Source organism: Eumetopias jubatus, unplaced genomic scaffold, assembly GCF_037043125.1.
Source record: "Eumetopias jubatus isolate StellerSeaLion01/CBP00866 unplaced genomic scaffold, mEumJub1_p1.0 scaffold_13, whole genome shotgun sequence".
Lineage (NCBI taxonomy): Eukaryota > Metazoa > Chordata > Mammalia > Carnivora > Otariidae > Eumetopias > Eumetopias jubatus.
Genome location: NW_028274819.1, coordinates 7,600,180 through 7,620,741, shown reverse-complemented (window position 1 = coordinate 7,620,741; position 20,562 = coordinate 7,600,180). Strand labels below are relative to the sequence as shown.

At 61.5% G+C, this 20,562-nt stretch overlaps 2 protein-coding genes across 8 annotated transcripts; both read right to left on the bottom strand.

Moving 5' to 3' along the window:
- Nucleotides 1-582: 582 nt before the first annotated feature.
- MAP4K2 (mitogen-activated protein kinase kinase kinase kinase 2) lies at nt 583-13,572 on the bottom strand. 6 transcript variants are annotated; one of them, XM_028117939.2, is made up of 32 exons: nt 13,428-13,571; nt 13,248-13,305; nt 12,956-13,046; nt 12,802-12,866; nt 12,443-12,498; nt 12,024-12,071; nt 11,894-11,936; nt 11,422-11,494; nt 11,209-11,340; nt 11,066-11,128; nt 10,627-10,708; nt 10,425-10,532; nt 9,926-10,004; nt 9,082-9,140; nt 8,576-8,619; nt 7,972-8,010; nt 7,845-7,878; nt 7,613-7,718; nt 7,445-7,533; nt 7,322-7,363; nt 7,137-7,221; nt 6,952-7,031; nt 6,803-6,863; nt 6,603-6,720; nt 3,074-3,132; nt 2,900-3,003; nt 2,624-2,801; nt 1,884-1,952; nt 1,663-1,749; nt 1,350-1,420; nt 1,195-1,268; nt 583-1,088 (listed from the first exon to the last, which is right to left on the bottom strand). In XM_028117939.2, the coding sequence occupies exons 1-32, from the start codon at nt 13,521-13,523 to the stop codon at nt 1,001-1,003; spliced, it is 2,481 nt and encodes an 826-aa protein (XP_027973740.1). In that variant the 5' UTR covers nt 13,524-13,571; the 3' UTR covers nt 583-1,000. The 6 variants fall into 6 exon arrangements, 5 of the variants coding, with proteins under 5 accessions (XP_027973740.1, XP_027973741.1, XP_027973743.1 ...); XM_028117940.2 differs by having other exon boundaries at nt 1,195-1,250; nt 13,428-13,570; XM_028117942.2 differs by lacking the exons at nt 11,422-11,494; nt 12,802-12,866 and having other exon boundaries at nt 13,428-13,572.
- A 367-nt stretch (nt 13,573-13,939) lies between these two features.
- MEN1 (menin 1) lies at nt 13,940-20,514 on the bottom strand. Of its 2 annotated transcripts, none has more exons than XM_028118276.2 (10): nt 20,411-20,514; nt 19,573-20,033; nt 18,456-18,664; nt 18,145-18,273; nt 17,812-17,852; nt 17,652-17,739; nt 16,826-16,962; nt 16,322-16,457; nt 15,450-15,614; nt 13,940-15,240 (listed from the first exon to the last, which is right to left on the bottom strand). In XM_028118276.2, the coding sequence occupies exons 2-10, from the start codon at nt 20,015-20,017 to the stop codon at nt 14,758-14,760; spliced, it is 1,833 nt and encodes a 610-aa protein (XP_027974077.1). In that variant the 5' UTR covers nt 20,018-20,033; nt 20,411-20,514; the 3' UTR covers nt 13,940-14,757. The 2 variants fall into 2 exon arrangements, with proteins under 2 accessions (XP_027974077.1, XP_027974076.1); XM_028118275.2 differs by having other exon boundaries at nt 20,423-20,514.
- Between the last annotated feature and the right edge of the window lie 48 nt (nt 20,515-20,562).

Sequence of the window (20,562 nt, the reverse complement as noted above, 5' to 3'; positions counted from 1 at the left end):
TCTGGCACTGAGGAGGCTGTCTGGGAATACTTGTTAAATGGACACAGGCTAATCTTCCCAGAGTCTAGCCTGATGACGGAGCCCATGCTCTGCCGTCTTGGCCTGATGGAGCACACTGATACCTAGGCAGCAGCTGGGAGGCAGGGAGGCAGCCCCAGGCTTGGGCAGGGGACACAGGTCATAGCAGGCTGTGTCCACAGACCAAAGCCCCACTGGCAGTGGGTGGCGCAGCCAGTGGCTGGCCCCTCCTAGGCCCTGGCTGCCTGGTGAGACCCTGAACAGGGCAGGGGTGCCCTGGATGAGAGTCCCTTTGTTCAGCTTGGCCTCCCCCCCATCTGCATGGTTCCTTGGCCACAAAAGAGCCTCACACTTCAAAGCTGAGGGCCCATCCTGAGCAGGAGAGCCCGGGAAGACAGTGCCCCTGAGATGTCTTTGGGCCTCTCCATCAGCTCTGCCAGGCTCCCCCATCACCTGAACACTGGGCCCCCCCCCTTCCCTGGTGCCACAGAGAGATGTGCTGGAGGGAAGGAGGGAGATGAGACAGTGGGCTCAGCTCCCCCGGACAAAGAGGGATCAGTGGAGTAAAATCAAACCAGCTTTTAATACCAATATAGTCTCTCTTTTAAATACCACGTTCCCCAGGACAGGGTGCAGGGGCAGGCTCTTGGCAGGAAGAATGGAAAGGAAATGTGGAACAAAATGGAATGGGTCACCTGGGCCTGCCCCCACCCTGCCCGGGGACCCTTGCCGCAGGGCCTGAGCTGCCCACAGGGGAGGGGGAGGTGACAGCAGCTTCCTCTGGTCCAGTTTTGTGGGGGGCCTGGGGTGGGCTTCCCCCCACCCCCAGCCTGCAAAACTCTTCTCAGGATTATTTCTGCCCTTCAGACCAGCAGAGCCTGGGCTCCTCTGACCTGGGAGGGGCCCCTTTTGCCTAAAAGGGAATGCAGCTAAGGCCTGGGGGCAGCGTAGAGGGGGATGCCCCTGGCCACGCCCGGCCCTCTCAGTAACTGCTCTGGTGGCCTGTGAGGATGTAGAGGTTGCTGTGAGCCCCTGGGTTGTCAGTGGGAATGCTCTCGAGGATGATATCCCTGGAGGGGAGAGAGAACCGGAGGTGAGGCGGGCAGGGAAGACCTGTGGGCACATCCATATGGCCTCAGGGGCTTCTGAAGGGGCGGTCGGGGCACCGCGTCCTACCTGTGGGCCCCAAGCACTCGGAAGATCCTTGTCTCGTCTGTGATCTCCTGGGTCACCTGGGAAGAAAAGGGGCACTGAGGCCACCCCAGTGGCTCTTCTCCCAGGAGGTGGCGCCCACCAGGCCAGGGGCAGCGAGGGTCCAGAGTTCCACTCACCTCGTTGGTGTCCAAGCTACGGCCTTGCATCCCATGGCTCCAGAAGGCCAGCACACTGTCTTGCAGACACACTAGGAGGCATCAGGCTGCCTCAGCCCTGCACCTGCCCTGAGGATGCTGGCGCCCGCAGCCACACCCTGGGCCCAGGTCTGGGCCAACGAGGTCCTCACAGACCGCAGGTGACAGGTGTGTCACCTCTTGAGAGGGGCTGGGCACCTGCCTCCTTGTCCCACTGCCCACCCTGCCCCGGGCCACATCACATGCTCTGGGCTGGGGACCTTCCCGCCCCCCCCCCCCCATCCAGCTCACTCACCCACAGTCTCAATGGGAAAGTCAAAGGTCAGCACGGGCGCCAGTGTGGCCGTGGGCTCACCCAGCAGGTTGACCATCCTCACGCAGCCTGTACAGGGAGAGGGCTGGTGGGTGCAAATGGGGTGGTTCCCTTCTGGGGAGGCAGACCCACATGCACATGGCTTCCCTCAGCCTCCCCTTAGCCCCTCCACTGCCCTGAGCCCTGACCTCAGGGGCACTCACGGTCAAAGCAGACTAGGACTGTGTCCCTGTCCACCTGGATCACCTGCTGGGCGGTGCCCGGGAGCCCCTCTGCAGGCAGACAAGGGAGACACGGCCTGGCTGAGCCCCGAGAGGAAGACCTGTGGGCACGGCTACAGCCAGCCGTCCCCACAAGCGCCTTTCAGCCCCACAGCGGCCCGACTGATTCCCGCACAGCGCAGCTGGGGCGACTGAGGCTCAGAGCGGCTGAGTGAGCCGCCTGCAGGCGCACAGAGAGGCAGAGGTGAGTCCCAGGGAGCCGTGGGAGGGCAGGGTTTCTGGAGCCGGGAGAAGCACCACGTGCGACTCCACCACTGTGTGACCACAAGGCTCTGAGCCTCAGTTCCCTCACGTGTAACCCAGGCAGGACGATGCCGACCTTGCGCGGCTGTCGTGAGGAGTAAGAATGAAGGCCTGCGTGGGAGGCCCCTGGCTCAGGGCCTGGGGCACAGCTGGGCCTTAGTCCAGCGCACCCGTCCTTCTTGACCCACGGCCACTCGCTCTCCTCCCGAGCTGTCCCGACCCAGTGTCCTGCTTCCCTGCTCAGAATGAAGGCCCCCGGGCCCGCCCTGTCCAGTTTGCAGCACCCTAACAAAATCTTTTAGAGAAGCCCCGCTGAAGGGGGACTGGGAGCCAACAGCTGTGGTGAACACAGTCCCCTGCCCTCCCCCTCTCTGTGACACACACACACACACACACACACACACAGCCCTCTGGCTCACCAGGCGGTATGAGGACGTCAGGCGTAAGACCAGCCTCCAGGGGCAGGACGTGGAATAGGACTCGGCAGCCCGGCCCCTCGGGGCCCTCCGCCCCCACGCACACCTGCGGCAGCTCCTTCCCGTCCAGCACCAGGGGCTCCAGCATCCCCGCGGGGCTGGGCAAGGGGCTGGAGAAGTTCTGGGGGCAGCAGGGGTGCTCAGGCCTCCATTTCTCCCCCCAGGCCCACTGCCACCATCCAGGGCCCCCCTCCGGCTCCGCCCCTGGCCACCCCGCACCTTCAGCAGCAGGAACTTCTGTAGTGGCTCGTACCACTGCAGCAGGAGCAGGCTGGCAGGCAGGGCAGCCAGCAGGAAGGTGCTGCCCGTGTAGGGGTTCCGCACTGCAAGAGAGGCAGGCGGTGGGGACCCGGCCGCGCCCGTGACCCCAGCACCCCCACGCCCGGCTCTTACCCACACGACACTGCAGGCAGCCTTTGGTGTCTGGAATCTTGGCGGACAGGGCAAAGCGCCTGCAGGGGTGACGACCGGGGCGCATGTCATGGGTGCCATCCATGGTCAAGGCCCCACAGAGCCCTGAGATGGGCACTATCCCCTTCCCTGCCTGATGGGGGAGAGCCTGAGGCTCCAGCACCCACCTCCACAGCCTGCGGCCCAGGGGTGTGGGCACAGAAGTACCTTTACCTGTGCCACTTTGGGCAGCTCACTTAACCTGCCCCTGCCTCAATTGCCTCATCTGGAGAATGGGGGCAACCGTGGCACCGACCCCGTAGTGAGGAGAAGGGCTTCCGGCAGAGCCCGGCACGCTGCGTGCACTCACGCAGGGCTAGCTTCTCCCATTCCGAATGATTGCTGCCCGCCTACTGTCCGTCACTGAAAATCCTTCTGAGGCAAAGGCAAAGTCTAAAAGCAGACGTGAATGAAGAAACAAGGGCACGGAGGGGGCAGGAGCGGCTTCAGCCCCGCGAGCACTCACGGCAGCCCCCCCTCCGCCTGCCACATGGCACACGTCACAGAAGGGCAGGCGGGGCCCAGGAAGATTAAGACTTGCAAAAAAACCACGAACAAACGGCCTGCCCTCGCTGAAGTGACACCACAGGGAGCCGGCCGGTGGCTGGCTTCGGTGGCAGGGGGAAAGTGGGTAATGTCCTTGCTTTGGTTACTGGCTGTCCCCCAAGCCCTCAAGGAACCTCCTGAGCCTGTTTCCTCCTCTAGGGAGCAGGGTTACATGTCTGGAGGCCTGCCACCCCCTCCCCGCAACCCGGGCCGTCTGCTCCTGTCTCCTCTCTCCCTTTGTTTTGTCCACTCGCCCCCCCAATTGGCCTCTGGATGGGGCAGAAGCAGGTATTTTTGTATCTGTTTTTTTCTCCAAACAATTCTGGCTCTCTGCTTTTTATGTGCAAGGTGGACAGCGTGACTCCGTGACTTTCCGAACACACACCCGAGCTGGGGCTCTGACAGGCCTGTTTCCTGCAGGTCCTGGGACAAAGCAGAGGTTTGCTCGGGCACCGAGCTCAGGAAGCCCCAGGGCTGCAGGGCTCCAGATGCGGTACATGAGGAGCCCGCCGCAGGAAGGGCCTGGGCCCACAGCTCTCCAGCTGGGGTAGCCACTGGCCTGACCCCTCCCACCGCCCCTACCAGCCCCCACCACCGCCCTGGGCAGGGCAACATCTAAGCCTACTGCCCAGACCCCTCCTCGAATTCAGCCACACCTAGCCTACGGTCGATGGAGGTCCCACTTGCACATCTCAGACTCAATGTGACAACACTGAATTCTGCTCCACCCATACCTGATGACAGATCTATCCTTCCTGCTGCCCAGGCCAAAAACCCTGGAGTCATCGACTCCTCCTTTGCTCCCATCTACCAACTGTCAGGAAATCCTACTGGTTCAACTTGCAAAAGAAAACCAGAATTCAGCTGCTTTTCATCTCCTTCACTACTACCCTGGCCCACGCCGCCATCACCTCCCACCTGATGGTTACAAGAACCTCCTGACAGGTTTCCCTGCTTTCCCCTCACCCTTTCAGTCTGTTCTCAACACAGAGGCGACAGGGATGATCCCCTCAAAACCTCAGTCCCTGTCACTTTCCCCCCGGATATCGACAAGGCTTGCTCTAAGTCTTTACTCAAACAGCACCGTCTCAGAAAGGTCCTTCCTGACCACCTTGTTTAAAACCACCATCCAGGCCCCACCCCTCCTGGTCCTTCTCCCCACGCTTTAATTTACGTACCACGGTCCCCTCGGCACCTCACCACAGAATACCCTTTTTATGTTGGTTGTTGTCTGTCTCTCGTGACAAGAAAGTCTGGAGACTACGAGGGACTCTTTAGTTCACAGAGGCCCCCAGGCACGTACTAGGTACTGAGGAGATACTCTCTGAATGACTGAACAAGGGCCTCTATCTGGACAACTCCCCCCCTCCCCGCTGACGCCTCCTAAAACACACGACGGGATCCGCTCCCCCAAGGTCTCCCAGTCCCTCCCTTCTCCCTCCTGCTCACTCTGGTCAGGCCCCAGATCCTCTCAACCCCACTTCCTGAATATGGCTCAAGTCCGTTCATCTCTCACCACCCTGTAGCTTAACGCCCACCGCTTCAGGTCACTACACTGGCCTCCTTCCCAGGTGCCCGCTCACCAGCCTCCCCCTCCAAGTCTTCGTGACCACTCTCAGCACAGCCAGCCAGCAGATGCCTCTAGTCTTCATCTGTCTCTCTTGACGCCCCAGCTCTAGGAGAGGGCACGTGACCCAGGCCTGCCCCCCGCCCCCACCAAGCTCCTCATGCCGTGACCACAGTGACAGGCTCAGAGTGGGCAGGGACTTAAGCTAGACCATGAGAAATGGCCCCCGGGGTTTGTGGGAATTACTTGGAAGCAGAGGTTCTAGTACCACAAGCCTGTTAGCTAATGGAACGCTGGCCTGGAACCACTGCCCTCCCTCCCTGGACAGGAAAGCCTACCTGAGAACGAAGGTGATAGGGGAAAGCAAAGCCAAGAGATTCCTGATGAAGCCATTTAAGCCTGGATCCAGCTGGGCCTAAAGCTAACCCTACTCCTGAACTTGCAGTTACACGAACCACTAAATTCCCTTTTCTGCTAGTCAATCACTTGCATCGCCTGCAATAGGAAGAGTCCCGATTGGCATACTGAGGGATCCTTCTAAAATGCTCCCAGCACTGGGGCACCTGGGTGGCTCGGTCGTTAAGTGTCGGCCTTCGACTCAGGTCATGATCCCAGGGTCCTGGGATCGAGCCCCGCATCGGGCTCCCTGCTCCGCGGGAAGCCTGCTTCTCCCTCTCCCACTCCCCCTGCTTGTGTTCCCTCTCTCCATGCGTCTCTGTCAAATAACCCAGCACTGCTGCCAGTTGAACAAAACCCAGATCCTGGGCCTGGCATCAAAGGAAGGGCTCTGCCACTCATGCGTCTTCCCCTCAGGCTGCTCCGCCCTCTTCCCCCAGGCCAAATGCCTTACATCTCCCCAGATCACCCACAAGAATTTGCTGGTGCTCTTCCCCTTGCTGGAATGCCAACCCCAAATTCATCTGCCCGGAAGCCCACTGTGCACTTGCCAACTCCACGCCCTCAGGCGGCCAGCCTCTCAGAGGCCTCTGCGCCCCACCGCCCCACCCCGAACCCCCTGCTCTCCCCCAGGCTCACTTCAGGGCCAGGTTCTGATTGTCAAGGATGCATTTGATCTGCTGTCTCCAAGCCCAGCTTAGGACCAGGCCTACAGCTAGCGCTCAGTACCCTCACGACCAAAACTGCCTCACTACGGTCTCCTCGCTTACCTATGGGCCTGGTGGCCCAGGGCGGGGGCTACCAAAGCTCCGACAGATGAGGAAAGTAGGTTCAGAGAGTCAAAGCCACGTCTGAGATCACAAGCCCAGTCACAGGCAAGGCCATATTCCAACCCCGGCTTGGCCCCTCTGCCTCCCCCCTTCCCACCCCGCTGCACATCCAGGCTCCCCCAGGGTCCCTGACCTGGGGATGATGCGCTGAGTGAGGCGGTTGGTGGGGAGGGAGAGGGGAACCTGTTGCTGGAGTCTTCGCTGCTCAAACAGGCCTGGGAGGTCATGGGCCCAGATGTGCGTGGATTTCCCTGCCAGGGAGGGAGAGAGGGGCTCAGAGAGTGTGGGCCGGTGGGATGCAGGCCCTGGCCCCCCGCCTGCCCCAACCTGTACCTGAGAGTGACAGCAGCACATTATTCACGCAGTAGAGCCAGGTGCAGCGGTGTGAAATCAGCTGGAGGCCACAGAGTGGTTGATGGACAGGGAGTCAGCACACCAAGCCCCCCAGGACCCTCCCCACTCCAAAGCCAGCCGGGCCTCACCTTCTCCAGTGTATCTTCATGCAGTTCATGCAGGTTGAGGGTGTAGATGCCTTCCTCGGCCCCCACCACCAGGAACTGGTCTGCGGGGGTGGGAGGGTGGGGGGGTTTACGGGGTCAGAGGTCAGTCACACCCCCTGGCCCAAGCTGGGGATTCCGGGCTCCTGCTTCCTCCCTGCCCCGCCTACCCCGGGTGACAGGGTGAATCCAGGTGACAGCAGCGTGGATCCGCAGGGGGCAGCCATTGAAGACCTTGGAGAAGCAGGCACCCATCTGGGGAGAAGGCAAGAGGCCAGCGAGGAAGACAGAGGCGGGGGAAGGCAGTAGGCTGGGGTGGGCAACAGGAGGGCAGGGCTGTGGGACAAACACTTACATGCACTTTGGGGGTTGGGGGAAGCCCGTGACAGGACGATCTCTGGAAGGGTGGGAAAGAGTCAGGGCTGAGGTGGCACCCCCAGCCTCCCATCTTCCCAGCCCCTCTGGAGCAACCCCTCACCTCAGGATCCTCCCTGTGCTTCATGGTGGCCCAGGCAGTGGGGAGCAGTGGGGGGCTGTTAGGGCCTGGGGGAGGTGGAGGTGGGGTTCCTGCGGGCACAGACAGGCTGTGAATTCCAGCTCTAGCCCCACCCGCTCCTGCCTCCTGGTCCCCCAAGCCTGGACTCACCCAGGGGGCTGGACAGAGGGTCTTCAGCTGGAGGCTCAGGGGGGCACAGCCCCAAGAATGGGGCCCGCTTGATGGTTCCTATAGTATCGTCTGGAGAGTCCAGCTCCTGGCAGGAGAGTCAGGGGACTGAGCCTGGCTGTCAGCAGGACCCCATAACCTGGCCCTACCTACCCCAACCGCAGCCTCTGCAGCCCTCTCCCACTCCCTGCTCCAACTTCCCTGCACTCCACACCTGGAGTTCGGAGGCTGGCCGCATGGTCAGGCTCCTGCAGGGACAAACCAGAGGAACACGAGGTGTGAGATGTGACCGGGCCCCAGGCCCGGCTGCCCGCCCACCGCCTGCAGCCCCAGCCTGTCACCTTTCCTCCAGGGCCTCCTCAACGGACTGCAGCAGGCTCCTGGGCAGGAGGGGGTGAGGTCAGAGGTCAGCCTCTTCTGCCGCTCCCACCCTCCCCTGTAGCTTCCCTCTCCCTCCCCCACCCTCCCCTGTAGCCTCCCTCTCCCTCCCTCACCCTCCCCTGTAGCCTCCCTCTCCCTCCCTCACCCTCCCCTGTAGCCTCCCTCTCCCTCCCTCACCCTCCCCTGTAGCCTCCCTCTCCCTCCCCCACCCTCCCCTGTAGCTTCCCTCTCCCTCCCCCACCCTCCCCTGTAGCCTCCCTCTCCCTCCCCCACCCTCCCCTGTAGCCTCCCTCTCCCTCCCCCACCCTCCCCTGTAGCCTCCCTCTCCCTCCCTCACCCTCCCCTGTAGCCTCCCTCTCCCTCCCTCACCCCTCCCCTGTAGCTTCCCTCTCCCTCCCCCACCCTCCCCTGTAGCTTCCCTCTCCCTCCCCCACCCTCCCCTGTAGCCTCCCTCTCCCTCCCTCACCCCTCCCCTGTAGCTTCCCTCTGCCTCCCTCACCCCTCCCCTGTAGCTTCCCTCTCCCTCCCCTACCCTCCCCTGTAGCTTCCCTCTGCCTCACTCACCCACTCAGCTCCTCCTTTCCCAGCAGTGTCCACTCCTCCTCCCACTGCAGAAAAACCAAATCAGAAAGACCAAAAGAGAAGCAGAGAGAAGAGAAGCCACATAAGAGGGTGATCGAGAGACTGCGGGAGAGAGAGAACAGACAGATGAAAAATGACATGGTAACAAGCGAGAGAATTGTGAGAGGGACAAGAAGAGACAAAGAAACTATGAAAGAGGAGGACAGACAAACGGCAAGAGGGGACAGACGGGCAGCAAGAGCCAGAGCTGGTGGGTCAGACAACTGGGCGAAGACACAGAGCCAGCAGAGAGAACCGTGCTGAGCGCGTGGGATGGGGGCTCAAGTCCATGATAGGCCCATTTTTTAGAAAGGTGAGGTCACCATGCCCAGGAAGGAGCTCCCCCCTTTCAGTGTCACGGGCCTCAGGGATCTGAGGCGCTCCATCTCTAGTCCAGCTCCCTAGGCCGCCCTTGCACACCGCCCTTCCTGCACCACCAGCCCCCTCACCAGCTCATTTAGTGGGTCTGTTTCCTTCCTGCGTGGGGCGCCAAATTTCACCTGGTGAACTGGGGGGCCCAGGGTACACGAGTTAGCAAGGCGGTCTTCCGACTGACCCCCATACTCACACCAGATCCCCACACCTAGCCCCCTCCACCAGATTCAGACACACACAGCCTCTGCCATAGCCTCCCACCAGATCCCCCCCGACAGCACCCCCCACCAAATCCACATACACAGCCCCCCGAATCGACACATAGCCCCCCAAGTCCACACAGCTATGCTACCAAATCCACACACAACCCCCCACCAAATCCAAATACCAGCCCCCCACTCTACATACAGCCTCTCCCCAAATCCACACTCAGCACCCCCATCAAGTCCACACACCCCCCACCAAATTCATCTACACAGCCCCCAACCATAACCAAACACACAAGTCCCCACCAAATCCAAATCCACGCACACAGCCCATCAAATCCACACACACAGCACCCCGCCAACCACATCCACACACACAGCCCCCTCCACCAAATCCATACACACAGTCCCCACACCAGATCCACACACACAGCACCCCCCAACCAAATCCACACACACAGCCCCCACCCACCGAATCCACACACACACACACACACACATGCATATACACACACATAGGCCCCCACCGGATCCACACACACAGCCCCCCCTACCAAATCCACACACACAGCACCCCCACCGGATCCACACACACAGCACCCCCAGCCAAGTCCATATACACAGCCCCCCACCAGATCCACGTGCACTGCCCCCACCAGATACTCACACAGCCCCCCCCCACACACACACACAACCTCCCGAGCAGACTCACACTGGATCTCCGAGGGGGTCCTCTCGGCCGGGCCGTGCTGTCCCCGGGAGTGAATGGTGTCTGGAAACATGTCATAAGTCTAGGAAAGAACACAAACACGAACGGTTGACACACACCCGGCACTCGCCTTCCGCCAGGTATCACTGGAAGTGCTTTACCCACACTTTGTTTTTACAATAACTCTCTGAGATTATTTTAAGATTAAAGATGAGAAAACCAGCACAGAGAAGCAAATAACTGGCCAAAGATCACACAGAAACCAGAAGAAAGCTAAGCTAGCATCAGGTCAGCTTAAGCCAAGCACAGGAATTTACCAAGTGAGGGGTACGGTGGGGGCGGGGCAAGATGGGCCCAGGAAAGATCTCTAATGGGTGGGCTCGCCTGGAGGGAAGCTCCCAGTGCTGGAAATAGGCAAGTTAAAGGAACCTGATCCATATCACCTCTGCATTCCTTACCACCTGGCCAGGCCAAGATCCATTCCTCAGCTCCCCTCACTTACCTCCAGGTCACAGTCCTCTGGGGAGGGGGTTCCCAGGTGGGGGTCATTGGCTTTGTCCAACAGCTGCGTGAGGAGAGCCCGAGGGAGGTGCTGGGCTGTGAATGGATGCTAGAGGATTGGGGGGGAGGGGCACAGGTTGGTTCCTGGCCTCCAGGGCCCTGCTTGCAAACACCTAGGCTCCTGCCCTGCCCCCATCTCCCACCTGCAGAAGCTTCTCTGCTGTCGGCCTCTTCTTGGGGTTCTTGGTCAAGGCCAGCTTGAGGAAGTGGTGGAAATGCTGGGTCCTAGTGGGCACAGGAACCCCCGCCCCCAGACCCAGGTTAGCCCTCATGTGGGGCATCCTGTGAGCTCCAGAGGAGGGAGTCTGCTTCGGGAAGGAGCCAGACCAAAGCCAAGGGCAGCTGGCCTAAGCAATCCTGCTGTTGGGGCACAGCAGCTCCTCTACTATAACCATCTGCCCTTCCTCCCTGCCCACACCAGTCCCCGGGCCGAGGGGCAGGGCTCAGGCCCCTCCCACAGATGGTCCACAAAGGCTGAGAGTGCGGGGCTCCTCAGGTTGCACCCTGGGAGTTGGCAGAAGGTTCTCCACCCCCATGGAGACTGCTGGAAAGGAGGCCCCAGTGGGGGATGTAGGCCCTCACCAGCGAGTCTTGTCTCTCAGCCTGGGCGGCTGGAAGCTACTCTTCGACATGAGCATCAAGGCCCTGTGGAGAGCACAAGGTCAGGGGACAAGGTCAGCAGTGCCCTGGAGGTCAGGCAAGGGGCAAATAAGTGTTCAGCGGACCTCATGGGGTGCAGGTGGAATAGAGGGGGCTGCAGCTCGCCCAGCTCGATGGCGGTGATGCCCAGGGCCCAGACATCACAGAGCTCGTTGTAGCCTCCTTTGCGTTCCACAGCGGCCACCTCTGGGGCCATCCTAGAGAGGGGGTCACAGATGGGATGGCCAGGTGCCCGACCTGTGCCCCCCCTCCCCCCTCAGCCCAAGGCACAGCCTCACCAGTATGGAGTCCCAATGAAAGACCTCCTCTTAGCCACAGATGCCGTCAGCTCACCTGATACCCCAAAGTCAGCTGCAGGGAGAAAGAGCTGCTCCCACCCGCCCTCTGGCTACCACTCCCCACCCACCTCCAGGGCTGAGGCTCGGAATGCACCTGAAGGGTTCAGAGAGCAGGCGGCCCAGGTTCAGCCACAACTGCCACACGTTCTGAGGCAAGGCCAGGGCCCCCTCCGGGAGGGGTCGACTACCTTCTATCCCTGACCAAGGGTGTAGTCCCAGGTTAGACTCCATACAGACCCAACCACATCCAACTTCTAGCGGGAAGGAGGACGCTTCCACTTTCTCAATGGGGAAACTGAGGGTTAGGTGGTAAAGTGACTTGCTCACGGACACCCAGAACTTAAAGGCAGACCCTAAGACTCCATAAGCTCCCACGGAACCCTCACCCTGATTGTGTCCCCGGGGTACTGACCCAGTTTGACATCTCCCTGGAGGGTGAGGAGAAGATTGGCTCCCTGTGGGGATGGAGGAGAGAGAATCCCATCTGGTGCTCCCCAAGAGCCTCCCCCTCCCTCCCGGGATGTCCTCGGCCAGACCCCTACCTTGATGTCTCTGTGGATCTTCCCCTGAGAATGTAAGTGGTGCAGCCCCTGGGGACAAAGAGGAGCTCCTCAGAACAGCCACCCAGGACTATCTCCCCTTTCCTGAGCCCCCTCTAGCAACTGGGGCCCCCCACCCAAGCAGCTTCCTCCTCCCCTCTCCCCAAACAGGAAGTGACTGAGCCAAGAGGGAAATGTGCTGCTTCCGGCAACAGGGCTGGGGCCCCTTCCCCCCTAGGACCCACAGCCCCTCAGGCCAGCCCTGCCTGAGGCACTCCACCCACCCCCCAACACACACACACACACACACACACACACACACACACACACACGCACACGCACGCGCTGGCCAGGCCAGCTGGGCTCCCTGAACCACAGCTCCTGGGGACTGGGGGTGTGAACAGCCGTACGGGCCCAGCTACCTTCAGTGCCTCTCGGCAGACATAGGCAATCTGCCGTTCCTCCAGGGGCCCGGTGGCTGAAACGGAAGGGGTGAAGACTGGCATGGAGGTCAGGAGGATATGCTGACCTTCCCAGGCCACCCTGTGTGGGGGGAAGCAGCAGGCACTGCTAGATGAAAGAGGTGTTGGCCACATCCCCTCCCTGCACAGCCTGGGATAGAGCCCAGAGAAGGACACCAATGTCTCAAGGTCACACAGCCAGTGAGGAGTGGAGAAGGGCCCAAGCCCAGGACCTCAGCTCTCCTCTCCTGCCCCATGCTGGGGAAGGGTGGGTTGGGAAAAGGCTGTGGCCCTCTGGGGCCTGGAATCCTGGCCCTCACCGTGGTAAATCTCCTGCAGGGACCCCCCTCCGCAGAACTCCATGCAGATCCACAATCGGTCATTCCTGGGGGGGGTGCACAGAACTGGGGTGGGCACATGGCAGGGCCACATGGGGGCTGCCTGGGGGTAGGCAAGGGGATGAAGCAGCCTCACCTGAGGTAGCTGCCAATGTAGGCCACCACATTGGGGTGACGGCACTCACGCAGGATGGTGATTTCCTGCTGGAGGGAGCTGGTGTCGTCCCCTGGGGAGCACAGGGCATCATGGAGGGGGTGCATAGGGATTGCTCTAACTCAGTGCCCCCATCTGCAAAATGGGCACATCCGCGCCAGAAAGATCCCAAGTGACAATACCCTGGGGCCTTCCTCTCAGGGGGCCAACTCTCAGCGCCCGTCCGGCGCTGTGCCCTCCCTCCAGCGCAGAGGCCCTGGCCCCGGGCCCTCACCTGGGTCTAGCTTGACTATCTTGACCGCGGCCAGTTCGGACGTGACCGTGTCGCGGGCCTGCAGGGGCGGAGGAGGTGAAGCAGGATGAGGAGGGGCGGGGCTGGGGGCTGGATGCGCGGTAGGGCGCAGAGCCGGCACCCTCCCCGCCGCTCTCCCGCGCGTCCGGCCGCCTGGCGCACCTTGTAGACGTCGCCATAGGTCCCGGCCCCCACACGCTGCAGCAGCTCGAAGCGGTCGCGCGGATCCTGCAGCGACACGTCCCGCAGCAGCGCCATTGCCCGGCGCCGGGCGGGCCGGCGGGCGGGCGGTCGTGAGCTGAGGAGCCGCGGAGCCGGCGCGGGGCGGTGCGGGGCGGGGCGGTGCGGGGCGGTGCGGGGCGGGGCAGGACCGCCGGGGCGGGCGCGGGTGGCTCCGAGGCCGCGGAGGCGGGGCCGGGGCCCGGGGCGGGGCCGGGAGGGGGATGCCCCGCCGCCCGGCCGGGAGGAGGCGCCCGCGGGACAGGCCCTCGGCGGGGAGGGGAAGCCCCGAGGCCGGGCGGAGCCGACCCGGCAGAGGCCGTTTGGCCAGCCACCCGTTCCCTGCGCCCTACAGGTGGAGAGCCCGAAGGCCAGAAAGCAGGGGTAAGAGGGGGCCCCTCTCCCTCGTCCTGCCCACCTCTCCCGCAATTTCCCCGATGAAACACGGACGTGTATTTTTTTTTTTTTACAAAATGTATTCATCTTCCTTGGAACTGAAAAATAAATCTATGTACAAAACAGGAAGAGATCAGGCTCCCCTCACCCACTCGCAAACCCCTGCAGATTTCCTCCGGAGTCCCCTGAGACGGGCTGGACCTCGGGGAGGTTCCCAGAAGGTCGGAAAGAGGTCTGCTCTGATCTGGGGCCAGTTTGGTCAGGAAGGGGGCGGGGCTCAGGATTCACAGGCCGGAGACTGCGTTTCGTGTCCCAGACTCGCAGGACAGAGAAGGGAAGAAGCTAGGATTTCCCCAAACTCTGGAAGTTTAAGTTCTTTGGGGTAGGGGGCTTGGATTCCCAAGGGATGGAATTCTGAAGTGCGAAAATGTACTCCTAGGGGTTGAGCGGAGTCCCAGGTTCCCGGGTTGGAGACGGGACCTGTGCTTCCGGGGTGTAGGGCGAAACCTCAGCCCCACGGGCCCGGGAGCAACCGTGAGCAGCCCCGGTCTGGCCCAAGGTTAGAGCCTCGGTTCTGAGGTGGGGCCCTGTTTCCAGTGCTTGGACCTTTAAAGATTAATGATGGCGCTCAAAATGAGGTTTCCATTGGCCGGCTGGGCTTCTGGGGCATGGGACCTAAATTCAATGACCGACAGAGCCCTGGAGTAGCCTGTACTCCAGCAACTTGCAGCCTGGGTTCCGGGTTGGGGTGGGGCCTGGAGGAGGGGCTTAGGCCCCCTTGGCCCAGGGGAGGGGCTGAGGCTCGAGGGGCGGGCGGGGGAGTGGGGGTGACTGGGGTGGCGCCCTCCTCCCCACACCACAAGGGCTGACAGGTAGTTCAGAGGCCCTTGCGCTGACGCTTGAGAAAGGAAAGAGTGTAGTCGCTAGGTGTGGACACCTTCTGCTTCTTCATCTGCACTTGAGACTGCGCCGTGAGCTGCAGCTTGATGGCGCTCGAGTTGATCTTGGTGGCCACCAGCAGCTCCTTCATGCCCTTCATCTTCTCGCTCTGGAAAGTGAGCACCGGACCCTCCGGTGGCGGCGACGCTGCGGGTGCTGGCGCCGGAGCCGTGCTGCCTCCTTCAGGGCCTCGCGCAGTGCCGGGGACGGTCCCTGGGGGCTTCCGAGGGGGTCCCGACATCGCCCCCTGGCCTCCGCCAGGGCCCTTGTCCAGCGCCGGCTTCTTAGGCGGCGGCGGCTCCTCGGGCTTGGACTCACGCCGCGGGCCTCGCCGCCGTCCCTCCCGGGCTTCCTCGCCCCACAGCTCCTCAGCCTCGGCCGCCTCGGCCTCGCGGCTCACAATGCGCACCTTCTGCCGCACCTGGACAGGGAGGAAAAGTGGAGGAGAGGCTGCAGGCCGGCGGCTGGAACCCCAGGACCAGCCTCGGCCGCCGCGTCCCAGGGCCTCAAGTCTTATCTGCACTCAAAGGGGACAAGCCAACACTCTTCAGGACCACAAAGGTTCTGCCTCGGCAGCTGCCATCACCCCCTGGCCCCCCCCACAAGCCACCCTGCACAGCTGCCCCTCACCTGCCCCTCAAAGCGGCCTAGGGACTGCACGAGGAAGGTGGCCCAGCCCACGTGCAGCACCGGGGTGGGGCTGCCCTCTTCCCACTTGCAGATGCCGTCATAGAACCGCAGCAGGTGGGCGAAGCACTCTGGGTCCTGGAGGGCAGAACCCTGGCTCTGGGTCCCCTGGGCAAGAGGAAATGAGGGCGCAGGTTAGAACCCCCTCCCATCACAGGGCACAGTCCAAGCCCCTTGCCTAGGCAGACAGCCCTGGCTTCAAAAGAGGTGAGCACAGCGGCGCCTGGGTGGCTCAGTCGGTTGAGCGACTGCCTTCGGCTCAGGTCATGATCCTGGAGTCCCAGGATCGAGTCCCGCATTGGGCTCCCTGCTCAGCGGGGAGTCTGCTTCTCCCTCTGACCCTCCTGCCTCTCATGCTCTATCTCACTCTCTCTCAAATAAGTAAATAAAAATATTAAAAAAAAAAAAGAGGTGAGCACAGGGGAAAAGATCACTTAGAACCTCTTTCCTTTTATAAAACCAGTCCTTAGCCAGGACTTGGGGGGAAAGCAGAAGCCATCTCTTACCTACACCCCATCCCCTCAACTGAATGAGGGGTATGCACCATGAGAGAGATGGGCTTCCACCCCCTTTACCTGAAGGCACAGGGTAGAAACCCCTAAAATAGCCTCAACTCCCTCAGAGCCAGGCCGGGGACCCCCTACTGCAGCAGAGAATGTAGCTCTCCGCGCAGAACCACCTTCCCCCGGCAGGCCCCAGTCCTGCACAGTAGCCCCCAGTCCTACACAGCAGTCCCTGTGTCCTGGGATGGGGAGCCCTGCTGGGGGTGGGGGGGGTGGGCAAGGTGAACACAGGCTGCAGCTCCAGCTCTTCACCTGGGTCTGCTCCCCTGGCCGCTCCTCGCCGGCCTCCAGCAGGCTAGCTGCCTCCTTCAGCAAGTTGGGGATGACATCATTGGCTACTTCAAAGAACTCCTTGTAGATCTCCTCATCTTCACGGCAGTAGTTGTAGCTGTGAGAGCAGTAGGGCGCTGTGAGGTCCGGGCCATGGCAGGGATCCCCAGGGACCTGGTGAGCGGGTGGGGTCTTCACTTGGAAATGACGGGTCTGAGCAAGGGGGGCGGCGTGGGGCAAGGCATGCGGATTCTACTGCTGGATGTCAGTGGTTGGAAACTGGGAGGCCAGGGGAACCAGGGAAAGGTGTGAGGCCCTCATCAAGGGGTCCCAACCTCCTGCGTGATGGTGGCCTTGGCTGCCTAGGGACTGGATGGAAAGGGGATAGGGCTAGGGACCTAGGCCTCACGCCTGGATGAGGGTGGTTGGGAATTAGGTAGAATGGGAAGAAAGGCCGGCCTGAGGCCCTAGTGGGGGGATCCTCACTCCTGGATGACAGTGGCCGTGTCAGCCCAGGCCTGGAGGGCTTCGCGCACATTGCGGTTGCGGCAGTGGTAGCCAGCCAGGTACATGTAGGGGTAGATGTGCTCATCCCGGTAGTAGGTCTTGGCTGAGGCAATGCCCTGGGGATAGAGCAGAGGGACCTCAGGGAGCAGCCCCAGTGGCCCTGGATGGCACAAATCCAATTGGGTCACACCCATGAGGCGCAGTAGGCAGATCCCAGCGGGTCCTGCCTCCAATCTCACCTCCACTCCCTTCTATCCTCTCTGCCAGGTGCTCCTCCCCAGGGTCTGCACAACTCCCTGCTGAGGCCTGGGCCATGCTGCAGGGGGCAGGGACCCCCAGAGAACAAGGGCTAGGAAAGGGAAGGGACCCATCCTCCAAGCTTGGGGCATATCCATTTCCCTGGCTTTCTGACACACTCCTACCCAAACACCAAAGCCTTCTAAGCCCAGCCCAATGTCCCTCCTACCCCACCCCCCACAAACTTAACAACCCCTCCTCAGTGCTCCCGCCACATGTGACCTCTGTTATACTCTAGGACAGTAAGAGGCAACAGAAAAAGCAGGGCTGAGGGGACAAATTCAGGCCCCACCCCTCCCAGGCTGGGGAACCCAGAACATCCCTCTTCAGACAGCCCGGACTACACTGAACATGCATATGCTAAATACAAAATGGGAAATGGAAGGGCAATACCCCCCAATACACATAAAGTTCCTCTCTCCTCACCTGCCCCCTCCCAGTCCCCAGGTAGAAGGGGACCCCAGCTACTGTTGGGCCTCCCTTCTGTACCCTCCTGAGATGTCCCCACCTTGTGGTAGAGGGTGAGGGGGTCTGGCCGGCCAGGGGTGGGCTCCAGTTCCTCCAGATCTGCCAGGTTCCCCAGTGCCATGGGGTACCTAGGAAGGGGTCATGAGTCCAGGCTGCCCCCCCAGCCCCGAGGCCCAGCCTGGCCACTTCCCCCTACTGACCTTTCCAGATGTCCCAGGTCGTAGAGCAGCCAGAGCAGCTTCTGGGGGGGGGGCCGAAGGAGAGAGATATGAGCTGGGGGGAGGTGAGGAGGGTCTCAGTCTACCAGGCAGATGTGAGTGGCATACCAGCAGGGACCTCCCACCAGGTGGGTGGGGCCAAAATTCAGGAACCAGCCCCTTATGGGAGTCAAAGCCCTTTTGCATCTCAATTCTACTTTCCCAAGAACCCTGGGAAAGGCCAGGCCAAGAATGAGTAACCCCTGTTACCAAAGGGGAAGCTGAAGCTCAGGAAGGGAAAGTGCCCCCGCCCATGGTCCCACAGGCACCTCTCACCTGCTGCAGCTGCAGCAGCTCCAGGGAGTCGGTGTGCAGGTCAATGGAAGGGTTGATGGCACACACCATAAATGCCACCTCCATCTTTCGGTCACAGCGCATGTATGATCCTTTCAGGTACAGCCAGCTCTTGGGAGAGGACAAGACCAGATGTCTCAGGATGGCCCCACCTGTGCCTGCTCCAGGGAATGACAGCCAGGAAAGGGGCACTCCCCCTTCTCGGCACAGGAAGGTGGTGCCAGGAAGAGGGGAGGTGGCTCAGACTAGAAGAGGAGAGTGTGAAATGCACAAGGTAGTGGGAGGGGGCATACCCGCTCAGCCACACCCGCGTTGACTGTCTGGCCCCTGCGATCTTCGTTGCCCTTGCCATGCCAAGTGACCTCAGCTGTCTGTTCTCCGTTGGGCCCAAACACTACCCAGGCGTGGTCCTCAGACAGGGCCAGGTGGACATCCCGGAGACCCAGAGCCTGGCAGGCCCCCACTACGGCAAAGGCCACACCAGAGCTGTCCAGTTTAGTGCCTGTGGACGGGAAGGGCATGGAAGAGAGTCCTCTGAGCACTGATCTGGGGAAAGGGGCCAGGTGGTGATGGGCCATGCTCCCTCCCACCCTCACCTCCAAGCCTGTACCCAAACCTTAGATGGTCCTGCCCATCAACGCTCAATCCCTTTCCTCCTATGTGTTCGAAGCCTCTCCCTCCCCCTTGACATGCTGCAGCGAAAGACCTTCTTGGCTCTTCCACAGCTCCACCCAGCCTTTGACCCTGTCCCTTCTCTTTCTCTGCAACCGTACTGTTTTATTGTGCCTATTAGGTTATAACAGGGACAGCAAAAATGGGACCCTCTGGCCAACACTCTTTCTTCACACACCCACTGGTAGATACTCCTAATTTATCTCTGTACTCTTTTCCTGCTAGGCGCAGAAGCAGCCTGATTCCTTCTCAACGTGGCTCTCCAGGACCTGACTGCCAGTCAACTGGGCTTGGAGCAAAGAAGAAAGTTCTTTGCAAGCCCTGAGTCTTAAGCTCCTTGACACGAAGCCCCTCCCTCATCCGTTCACTTTCATTTAAGTGTCTCAAATGTAGCCAGATTTTGGCTCCTCTCTCCCCAGATGTGCTCCTGCCTTTAGTGCTTCATACTGGGCTGAGGGTCTCCTGTAGCTGCTCAATGGCAGGGATGGGGGTGCTGAGGAGGCAGAGTCAAGTGACTGAGGTGCAGGCCCAGCCCTGCCATTCTGTGCCTTTGGCATGTCACTTCCCTTCTCTGTGCTTCAGTTTCCCTAGCTGCAAAGAGGGTAATAACACTTGCCCCACTTCACAAGGCTTACAGATCTTAAAGGGCTCTGCAAACCATACAGTGTTGTGAAGAGGTGGGCCAAGGTTCCCAGGTGAGACAGGATTCTCCCCCTTTGCCACCTGTCAGGCTCCAACCTGTGATGAAGCTGAAGAGGGATTGGATGTGGGCCCGATCCTTGAAGTAGGAGCGGCTGAGGCTGTTCCAGATGACATCGGAGACCTTCTTCACCAGTTCTCGGCTGGAGACACCCCCCTCTCGCGGGTAGAGAGACAGGTCGACGGCGCCACGGATCTGGGCGGTGAAGCGGGCATACAGCGCGGCGATGATGGATAGGTCGGCCACCGGGAAGTAGGTAAGCCCGCCGGGTGGGTCGGGCGCGGGGCTGGGCTGGAAGGTGAGCTCGGGCACATTGGTGGGGATGACGCGGTTGACAGCTAGGAAATGCTCCACGAAGCCCAGTACCAAGGATAGGAGCACCAGGTCCGGTTCCTCTCGGCCCAGCTCGGCAGCAAACAGGCGCACCACGTCGTCGATGGAGCGCAGCGGGAACAGCGTCTTCTGAGCGGCCTTCAGCCCCATGGCGGCGGGCCTCGGCCTGCGGGCGAGCCGGAGGAGGGAGGGTCGGGCGGGCACGACCGGGGAGCCCCCTCCCAGGCTCGGCTAAGGTTCTACACGCCTATTCCCTACATTCTCTTGCTTCCCCGCCCCCCTGGCCCTCCGCTCATCTGTTCCCCCTCTTCCGTCGGAGACCCCTCAGCCGAGGCTGTAAGGGCCTCCTCGTCCCCCACAACCCCAGGAGCCGCGGCCCCGATGGGGGTCCGCCTCTAGGACCCCGCTGGGGAACCCTCCATGGCCGCTCCGCCCCCTCTCTACGACCGTACCCCCGGACACCTAGAGTCCGTCCGGAAGGCGCCCCTAGGCCATGCCCCCCAAATCCCAAGGAGAGTCCTGGCCTGGGTCCCCCGCGCCCACCTCCGCGCTTACATCCCACACAAGGCACCGCGGCACCCGCCGCCTGGAGCCTGCTGGGAAATGGAGTTCCGCCCCTTGGGCAGCACTGCCTGCCGGGAAGTGCAGTCCCGGGCCCTCTCCTGCCCTTGCCGCGTCTTGAAATGGTGGTCGGC

Coding starts and splice junctions, on each gene's coding strand:
- MAP4K2 (XM_028117939.2), bottom strand. CDS start 13,523: ATGGCGCTGCTGCGGGACGTGTCGCTGCAGGATCCGCGCGACCGCTTC. Junction 11,341..11,421: donor TTCATTGGGACTCCATACTG/GTGAGGCTGTGC, acceptor CCCCCTCTCTAG/GATGGCCCCAGAGGTGGCCG. Junction 7,879..7,971: donor GAGGAGGCCCTGGAGGAAAG/GTGACAGGCTGG, acceptor TTGTCCCTGCAG/GAGCCTGACCATGCGGCCAG.
- MEN1 (XM_028118275.2), bottom strand. Junction 17,853..18,144: donor AGCTGCTGCAGCTGCAGCAG/GTGAGAGGTGCC, acceptor CCCCCCCCCCAG/AAGCTGCTCTGGCTGCTCTA. Junction 17,740..17,811: donor GACCTGGGACATCTGGAAAG/GTCAGTAGGGGG, acceptor ACCCCTTCCTAG/GTACCCCATGGCACTGGGGA.